This window comes from Macaca thibetana, chromosome X (genome assembly GCF_024542745.1).
Source record: "Macaca thibetana thibetana isolate TM-01 chromosome X, ASM2454274v1, whole genome shotgun sequence".
Lineage (NCBI taxonomy): Eukaryota > Metazoa > Chordata > Mammalia > Primates > Cercopithecidae > Macaca > Macaca thibetana.
The window spans coordinates 147,475,685-147,486,161 of NC_065598.1; the positions used below are offsets into that span (position 1 = coordinate 147,475,685).

The window sequence follows — 10,477 nt, forward strand, 5'->3', positions numbered from 1 at the left end:
AGGGCCTTCAAAAAGCTCATGAAAAAAATTGAATTAAAAGATAAAAATAAAAAATATGAACTAATTTCTGATCATAAACTATACCAAGTTCAAGACATTCTGTAAGTGATGATACCAGATATTTAGTCCATTCCTAAAGAACTGAGAGTCCTGGGAATTTAACCATATCAATGCAGTCCTTTCACATTGTTAACTGAAGACAACTGAGTGTCCTTTGAAAACTTCTCAAGATTTGGACTGTGGGCTTTTGTGTTAATGCTGAAATGAGTTAAGACTTTGGGGGACTGTTGGGAAGGCAGGAGTGGTTTTGAAAGGTGAAGATGTGAAATTTGGGAGGAACCACAGGTGGAATGATATTGTTTGGCTCTGTGTCCCCACACAAATCTCATCTTGTAACTCCCAATATTCCCACATGTTGTGGGAGGGACCCAGTGGGAGATAATTGAATCCTGGGGTTGGGTCTTTCCCATACTGTTCTGGTGATAGTGAATAAGTCTCAAAAGATCTGATGGTTTTAAAAACAGGAGTTTCCCTGCACAAGCTCTCTCTCTTTGTCTGCCGCCATCCATGTAAGATGTGACTTGCGCCTCCTTGCCTTCCGCCATGATTGTGAGGCCTACCCAGCCACGTGGAACTGCAAGTCCAATAAACATCTTTCCTTTGTAACATTCCCAGTCTCAGGCATGCTTTATCAGCTGTGTGAGAAGCAATAAATACAGAGGGGTTCCCTACTTCATTTCAAGGTTTATAAAGTAACAATAATCAGTATAGTGTGGAATTGTCATAAGATTAGAAACACACAAAAGAAGAGAATAAAGTCCAGGAATGGATCCACATGTATATGCATATACATAAAAGCCAAGTATTGATAAAGATACAAATGAAGATTAGAGGAGAGAAATGATAGTGTATTCAACTGGCTCGAGATCAATTGGATATCCATATGCAAACCTGAATTTCAATCCATAATTGCTTTCTATCTATCTGTCTGTCTATCTATCTACCTACCTACCTATCTATCTATGTGAAAAGGGAGAGAAAGAACGAAAGATAAAGATATCATAAAGAATTATCTCATGCGATTATGAGGTCCGGTATATCCCAAATCAGTGAGGCAGGCCAGCAGGCTAGAAACTCACACAACATTTTAATGTTAGTCTTGTGGTAGAATTCTTTTCCAGGAAACCTTGGTCTTTTCTCCTAACACCCTCAACTAACTGGATGAGGCCCATCCACATTATGGAGGTTAAACTGATTTACTTAAAATCAACTGATTGTAAATGTTAATCACAACTACAAAATACCTTCACAACAATATCTAAACTACTGTTTGACCACACAGCTGAGCACTATAGCCTAGACAAGTTGACGCATAATACTAATCATTGCACATATCTTACACCATACAAAAATGTAACTCAAAATGTACCACAGACTTTAAATATCAAATTTACACTTTTTTTTCTAGGACAAAAAAAAAAAAAAAAATTGTGTTACCTGAGGTTAAGTGTTAGTCAGCTCAGGCTGCCATAACAAAATGCCATAGACTGAGTAGCTGAAACAATAGAAATTTATTTATTTTTTCCACAGTTTTAAAGTATGGAAGTCCCAGATCAAGAAGTGGTGGGGTTAGTTTCTGGTGATGGCCTTATTCCTGGCTTGTAGATGGCCCTTTCTCAATATGTCCGTTCTTGGCCTTTCCTCTGTGCATGTGCAGAGAGAAAGAGAAACAGAGAGAGAGAGAGCTAGTGCAGGCACAAAAGTAATTTCTTCTCTCTATTCTAACTTCTTAGTAACCACACTAATCCTATGGAATCCACGCCCCACTCTTATGACCTCTTTTAACATTAATTACTTCCTTAGAGGCCTCATCTCCAAATATAGACACCCTGGGACTGAGGGCTTCACAATATGAATTTAGTGGAGGACATAAGCATTAGCAAAGAATGGACATGTAGATTAATAAAACAGAATAGAGCTCAGAAATAGACCTGCCACATATAGTCAGATGATTCACAACAAAGGCAATAATGGTGAAAGTACAGTTTTTCCAACAAAAGGTGCCTGAAAAATTAGACATCTATACACAAATTATAATAACCTAGACACATCCTTACATATTCCACGAAAATTAACTCAAAATACATCATACACCTAATGCAAAATGCAAAAACTATACAACCCTCTATAAGAAAGCATAGGAGAAAATTCACATAACTTTGAGTTCAGTGGTGAGTTTTTAAATTCAACACCAAAAGCATGATCAATGAAAGAAAAATTTGCCAAGTTGACTTTATTAAAATAAACATCATGTGCTCTTCAAAAGACAATGTTAAGAAAATGAAAGCAGAAGCCACAGACTAGCAGAAAACATCTGTGGTACATATATGTGGTAAAGAACATGTCTCTACGACATACACAAATTCTTAAAGCGCAATGATAGAAAAAAATGAAAATAGTCAAAGATCTGAACACACGCTACACAAAAGAAGATACACACATGACAAATAAACATAATAAAAGTACTGAGCATCCTTTCTCATTAGATAATTGTGTACTAAAATGAGATACCACTACACACCTATTAGAATGTCCAAAATCCATAAAAAAGCAAAACAAAGAAAACAAAACCAAGACCAATTGCCAGTGAAGGTGTGGAGCAACAGAAACTCTCATTCATTGCTGGTCGAAACGCAACACGATACAGTCATTTTGAAAGATAATTTGGCGTTTTCTTAAAATGCTGAACATAGGCCAGGCGCGGTGGCTCAAGCCTGTAATCCCAGCACTTTGGGAGGCCGAGATGGGCGGATCACGAGGTCAGGAGATCGAGACCATCCTGGCTAACACGGTGAAACCCCGTCTCTACTAAAAAAAGACAAAAAACTAGCCGGGCGAGGTGGCGAGCGCCTGTAGTCCCAGCTACTCGGGAGGCTGAGGCAGGAGAATGGCGTGAACCCGGGAGGCGGAGCTTGCAGTGAGCTGAGATCCGGCCACTGCACTCCAGCCTGGGCAACAGAGCGAGACTCCGTCTCAAAAAAAAAAAAAAAAAAAAAAAAAAAAAAAAAAAAAAAATGCTGAACATAGACTTAGCATAAGATTCAGCAGTCATAATCAATTTACCCAATTGATTTGAAAAATTAGTCTACATAAAAAGTTGTATATGAATGTATACAAAAGCTCATTTCATAATCACCAAAAATAGAAGCATCCAAAATGTATTTCGTTTGGTGGATATATATATATATATACACACAACCAGACAATGATACTACTACTCCTCAATGAAAAGGAATAAGTTACAAGCCACACAAAGTTATACATGACTCTTCAGTTCATTATGTTAGGTGAAAGAAACCAGTCTAAAAAGGCTACATAGTATAAGATTCTATTCATATGACATTCTGGAAAAGGCAAAATTATAAAGATGAAAAACCTGTCAGTGGTAGCCAAGGGGTTGTCTGACAAGCACAAGGGATTTATCAGGGCAGTCAAACTAGTATGGTAATACTGCAATGGCGGATGCATGCTTGCTTTCATCTGAGTATTTGTGTTCCCACAAAATTCATGTGCTGAAATACCAAGGTGATGGTAGTAGGTAGAAGGTGGGATATTTGGAGAATGACTCGATCATTAGAGCAGAGTCCTCATGAACGGGATTAATGTTTTTATAAAATACACCCCACAGAGATCCCTTGCCCCTTCTTCCATGTGAGGACATAGGGAAAAGGCTGCTGTCTATGAACTAGGGAGCAGGTCTCCACCAGACATGAAATCTGCCAGCACCTTGATCTTGGACTTCCCAACCTCCAGAATGTGAGAAATAAAGTTGTGTTGTTTATAAGCCACCCAGTCGACACTATTTCTGTTATGGAAGCCCAAATGGACTAAGACAATGGCACGAGGCATTTGTCAAAACCTATAGATCTTTAAAGCACAAAGAGTGAAGCTTAATGTACATGAATTTTAAAAGTAACTTAAGAAGTTGGAGAACCATGGGACAGAATGTAGAATGTTCCACACACACACAAACCTACCTAGCTGTATTACAGATGTATGAAACCACCACAGTGAAGCAAGTAGGGGGAAAGTTACCATATTTGGGCACTCCATCAAAGAAATATATTTTTTATAAAGTATAAGTCCGCCAGATAAGCGTGTAAAATAGTTGAACATTTGATAATCATTTATATAATTTTTCAGTTATGTAAACTATTGGGATTTTGTTTAATAGAACGTCCTTATCTTTTAAACATGCATATAGAATTATTTAGAGATGAAATGGTTTAATGCCTTAGATTTGCTCCATGTTATTCCACAAGCTGATATGCAGGTAGGGGAGTGTCTAACTGGAACCAGATTTGCTGTGTATTTAAAGCTGTTCATGCGCAGTGGCTCAAGTCTGTAATCCCAGCACTTTGCGAGGCTGAGGTGGGCGTATCATGAGGTCAGGGAGATCGAGACCATCCTGGCTAACATGGTGAAACCCCATCTCTACTAAAAATACAAAAAATTAGCCGGGCATGGTGGCCGGTGCCTATAGTCCCAGATACTCCGGATGCTGAGGCAGGAGAATGGCGTGAAACTGGGAGACGGAGCTTGCAGTGAGCCAAGATCGCGCCACTGCACACCAGCCTGGGCGACAGAGCAAGACTCCATCTCAAAAAAAAAAAAAAAGAAAAAAAAGCCATTGAAAGTGAAATCCTAAATGAAACTGACCACTTTGTAGAAATAAAATAAATCAGTAACTAAACTGACCCAAAAAGAAAAAGAAAACATTAATTAAACTATAAAAACTGAAACTGTACAATATTCAAAGCCCAAGCCACCCTCAAACATTCCAAGTTAGGCAGTATTGAAGTCCAATTCTACCAAATGATCAGGGATAACTAACCAACATCTTATCTCATCTCTTCTAGGACACACAAAATATTGACAATTGTTCAATTCATTCTCCCAGACTAGCCCTCCTGGATTCAAAAACCAGGTGAGGACCACCTCCCACCCAGATGGAAAAAAAAAAGCACATTAAGTAAGCTCCCTTACATAGCAGTAAACATCCTTCGTAAATTACTAGTATATTAAATGAATAACCAAGCCCTGCCCAAGGAAATAACATACAGTTTAACATTAGGAAAAAAAAAAATAAATAAAACTGTTTCATTGTAATTCCTTGCATACAAAATGGAGGAGAAAAAATTTGATCGTGTCAATGGGTACAGAAAAAGCTTTTTAAAGAAATTTAATATGAGTTCATGGTATAAAAAAAAAGTGTTTATTTAACCTATATTCAAAGAGAACTTTCATTTCCTAAATTCAACAGCAAACATACTTAAATGTGAAACATTCAAAGAATTATCATTCAAGTCAGGAATGAGAAGTAGATGTAAGCTATTATCTCTACATTTGAAATCAGGACTGAGACACAAAGAGCTATAATTATCAAAATGAGTAAGTGGTATGAATATTGGAAAAACATGTAATGTTTAGTGATAATACCATTATCGATCTTGAAAATTCAAAGAAAAAGGTATGTGGAATATTCAAGTGCATCAGCCTACAGAACGAGGTGCACAACAGATTACTACAGCAAAATCAAAATCTTCACTTCATGAAAGCAATAACTAACTACAACAATTAATAGAGAATATGCCATTTGCAATAGCAACAAAATTCAAGAATAACCTGAAAAGAAGTCTAACAAAAATGTATAAGGTCTTTATAGAGACGACTATCAAAGTATACTGACATATTCAGATAAAAGAAAGCTTGAAATACATAGAGGAATATAACATATTCATTCACGGGGAACACAACAGTGTAAAAATGTAAACTCAGTTTAAATTATTTACAATTTAGTGACTTACCTGTAGCCGCCAACATTACAACAAAATAGGGCTGCTGTGCTCTGCTTCCCAAGTCAAACCTGGAAAATTACACAATGGAAATAGAAAGTAAAAAAAACAGTATCAGCAACAAAATCTACATAACAAAACAGAGAAAGCCCAGGGTGAGACTGAAGGCTGTGTTGAGCTGGTACTTGTTTTTTGACACTTGCAGTGTCAGTTAAAGGGGGTTAGCGGCAGGGATGTTGGGGAGGTTTGTAGCCTGCCTAGACGGCAGATGAAAGAATGGGTAGAATAAAAGTTTTTAAATTTCCACTTCACTTAATTGCACAATCTGAGGCAGTCCCTGAAAACACGATGCCAAGAGCCCTAGTGTAATAGCAGAACACCAGGAAAATTGGGTTGGTTAAGGTAGTATGGCTCCAGAGTTCTGCTAATAACAACCTGAAGCCAACACAGTGGGAGAGGAATTACGTTTAGAAAAAAAAAATTCTTTCAACAGAACACAAAGACTGGAATAGAACTAGAATAAGATATGAGAGTCAATCATGCATACTAAGGGTAGATGTTAGTTCATAGAAATAAATATACATATTGCTACCTACATATATACTTGTAGGATGTGTAAACCCTATTTCTTCGATTCAGAGAATAAATCATTCGGTACCAAAAGTTTGCCAAGTGTAGCTCTGGCTGGGGAGGAGGCCCCGTGGGAAGGTGTGCGTCTTCTCCCAGAGGTCACTACAACCGCGGGAGCTGCCGCCCTGCAGGGAGCACCTGACCTGGGACCCGCAGCCATTCTCTACAAGGGGTGCAGCTATGCAAATGCTCAGAGGTGACAGAAACAGAGCATCTCCTGCCCATCACTTCATCCAACAGCCAGGGGTGAGGAAGAGGACCCTGCTGAGTGAAGACAGAGGGTCCACAGCCCCCCCCACCTCGCCACATAGAGGGACCACAGAATCCAGCTCAGCCCCTCTTGTCAGCCCTGGTAAACGCAGGCATTGATGTCACCCCGACCACACCCCTTCCCCCAATGCCACTTCGGGGGGACTCAGAGTCAGAGACTTGGTCTGAGGGGAGCAGACACAATCGGCAGAGGATGGCCGTCCAGGCTCGGCCAGGTATTCAAGTCAGGACTCTGAGGGATGACCAAAGGCCCCTCCCACCCCCAACTCCCCCGACCCCACAAGGATCTACAGCCTCAGGATCCCTATCCCAATCTCTACCCCTTCACCCATCACCATCTTCATGCTCACCCCCATCCCCATCCAGATCCCCATCCAGGCCGAATCCAGTTCCACCCCTGCTGTGAACCCAGGGTAGTACGGTTGCCCGGATGTGACGCCACTGACTTGCGCATTGGCGGTCAGACGGCCGCGAGACTCGCCCTGAGCAACGGCCTGATGTCGGCGGAGGGAAGCACGCCCGGGCTTGGTGAGGAGGCAAGGTGAGACGCTGAGGGAGGACTGAGGCGGGTCTCATCCCAGACAGAGGGCCCCAAATAATCCAGCACTGCCTCTACTGCCCGGCCTGGACCACTCTGCAGGGGAAGACTTCCAGGCTGGGTCGCCACCTCCTTACCCTGCCCACCCCCACCGGTATAGCCACAGGGAACTCTGGAGACAGAGCTTAATGTGGCCAGGGCAGGGCTGGTGAGAAGAGGTCAGGGCCCACGCTGTGCCAGGAATCAAGGTCAGGACCCCAAGAGGCGACTGAGGGCAACCTAACCACCACCCCCACCACCATTCCTATCCCCCAACACTAAACCCACCCCCATCCCCCATTCCCCATTCCCATCCCCACCCCCACCCACATCCTGGCAGAATACGGGCTTTGCCCCTGGTATCAACTCAGGGAAGCGCCGGGAATGGCAGCCAGGCACGTGAGTCCTGAGGTTCACATCTACGGCTAAGGGAGGGAACGGGTTCGGTATCATCAATACCGCCTTTAGGAAGTAGCAAAAGGGCCCAGGCCCTTCTGGAAGATAATGGAGTCCTGAGGGGACCCAGCATGCCAGGACAGGGGGCCCACGGTACCCCTGTCTCAAACTGAGGCACCTTTTCATTAGGCCACGGGAATCCTAGGGATGCAGAGCCACTTCAGCAGGGGGTTGGGGCCCAGCCCTGCGAGGAGTCAAGGGGAGGAAGAAGAGGGAGGACTGAGGGGACCTTGCAGTCCAGATCAGTGGGAACCTTGGTCTGGGGGATGCTGGGCACAGTGGCCGAATGTGCCCCGTGCTCGTTGCACCTTCAGAGTGACAGAGGGTTGAGGGCTGTGGCCTGAAGAGTGGGACTTCAGGTCAGCAGAGGGAGGAATCCCAGGATGTGCAGGACCCAAGATGTACCCCCAAGGCGCCCCCATCTGGTCGACAGATGCAGAGGTCTTAGGATCTGCAAAGCGTCCAAGTGAGAAGCCTGAGGGAGGATTGAGGGTACCCCTGGGACAGAATGCGGACTGGGGGTCCCATAAAAATCTGCCCTGCTCCTGCTGTTACCTCAGAGAGCCTGGGCAGGGCTGCCAGCTGAGGTCCCTCCATTATCCTAGGATCATTGATGTCAGGAAAGGGGAGGCCTTGGTCTGAGGGGGTTGCACTCAGGTAAGTAGAGGGAGGCTCTCAGACCCTGCCAGGAGTGGAGGTGAGGCAGTGTCCTCAGGTCAGAGTAGAGGGGGCTGAGATAGTGCCAATAGTGAAGGTTTGCCTTGAATTCACACCAAGGGCCACACCCGCCCGAGAACACATAGGACTCCAGAGCGCCTAGCCTCACCCTCAATACTTTCAGTTCTGCAACCCTAGCATGCACTCGCTGGCTGTACCCTGAGGAGCCCTCTCACTTCCTCCTTCAGGTTCTGAGGTGACAGGCTGACAAGGAGGACCAGAGGCCCCTGGAGGAGCACGGAAGGAGAAGATCTGTAAGTAAACCTTTGTTAGAGTCTCTAAGGTTCAGTTCAGTTCTCAGCTGAGGGCTCTCACGCGCTTCCTCTCTCCCCAGGCCTGTGGGTCTCCATTGCCCAGCTCCTGCCCACATTCCCGCCTGCTGCCCTGACCAGAGTAAACATGTCTCTTGAGCAGAGGAGTCAGCACTGCAAGCCTGAAGAAGGCCTTGAGGCCCAAGGAGATGCCCTGGGCCTGGTGGGTGCGCAGGCTCCTGCTACTGAGGAGCAGGAGACTGCCTCCTCCTCTTCTACTGTAGTGGAAGTCACCCAGGGGGAGGTGCCTGCTGCTGAGTCACCGGGTCCTCCCCAGAGTCCTCAGGGAGCCTCCACCCTCCCCACTACCAACAACTACACACTCTGGAGCCAATCTGATGAGGACTCCAGCAGCCAAGAAGAGGAGGGGCCAAACACCTTTCCTGACCTGGAGTCCGGCTTCCAGGCAGCACTCAGTAGGAAGGTGGCTGAGTTGGTTCATTTTCTGCTCCTCAAGTATCGAGCCAGGGAGCCAGTCACAAAGGCGGAAATGCTGGAGAGTGTCGTGAGAAATTGCCAGTACTTCTTTCCTGTGATCTTCAGCAAAGCATCTGATTCCTTGCAGCTGGTCTTTGGCATCGAGCTGATGGAAGTGGACCCAGTCGGCCACTTGTACATCTTTGTCACCTGCCTGGGCCTCTCCTACGATGGCCTGCTGGGCGACAATCAGATCATGCCCAAGGCAGGCCTCCTGATAATCGTCCTGGCCATAATCGCAAAAGAAGGTGACTGCGCCCCTGAGGAGAAAATCTGGGAGGAGCTGAATGTGTTGGAGGTGTTTGACGAGAAGGAAGACAGTATCTTTGCGGATCCCAGGAAGCTGCTCACCCAAGATTTCGTGCAGGAAAACTACCTGGAGTACCGGCAGGTGCCTGGCAGTGATCCTGCATGCTACGAGTTCCTGTGGGGTCCAAGGGCCCTCCTTGAAACCAGCTATGTGAAAGTCCTGTACCATATGCTAAAAATCAGTGGAGGACCTCACTTTTCCTACCCACCCCTCCATGAATGGGCTTTGAGAGAGGGGGAAGAGTGAGTCAGAGCACACGTTGCAGCCAGGGCCAGTGGGAGGGGTCTGGGCCAGTGCACCTTCCGGGGCCCCATTCATTAGCTTCCACTGCCTCGTGTGACATGAGGCCCATTCTTCACTCTTTGAAGAGAGCAGTCAGCATTCTCAGTAGTGGGCTTCTGTTCTATTGAATGACTTGGAGATTTATCTTTGTTTCCTGTTGGAATTGCTCAAATGTTCCTTTTAACAGGTGGTTGAATGAACTTCAGCATCCAAGTTTGTGAATGACAGTAGTCACACATAGTGCTGTTTATATAGTTTAGGAGTAAGAGTCTTGTTTTTTATTCAGATTGGGAAATCCATTCCATTTTGTGAATTGTGACATAACAGCAGTGGAAAAAGTATTTGCTTAAAATTGTGAGCGAATTAGCAATAACATACATGAGATAAAGAACTCAAGACATTAAAAGATAGTTAATTCTTGCCTTAGTCTATTCTGTAAAATCAAACAAATATGCATACCTGGATTTCCTTGGCTTCTTTGAGAATGCAAGAGAAATTAAATCTGAATAAATAATTCGTCCTGTTCACTGGGTCATTTCTTTTCCATTCACTCAGCATCTCCTCTGTGGAAGGCCCTGGGTTAGTAGTGGAG

The 10,477-nt window shown here is 44.3% G+C and overlaps 1 protein-coding gene across 1 annotated transcript; it reads left to right on the forward strand.

Annotated features, from left to right (window-relative positions):
• Positions 1–8,714: 8,714 nt before the first annotated feature.
• On the forward strand, positions 8,715–10,209 carry LOC126945431 (melanoma-associated antigen 3). Its single transcript, XM_050775396.1, has 2 exons — positions 8,715–8,759; positions 8,840–10,209. The coding sequence occupies exon 2, from the start codon at positions 8,905–8,907 to the stop codon at positions 9,847–9,849; it is 945 nt and encodes a 314-aa protein (XP_050631353.1). The 5' UTR covers positions 8,715–8,759; positions 8,840–8,904; the 3' UTR covers positions 9,850–10,209.
• The last annotated feature ends 268 nt before the right edge of the window (positions 10,210–10,477 follow it).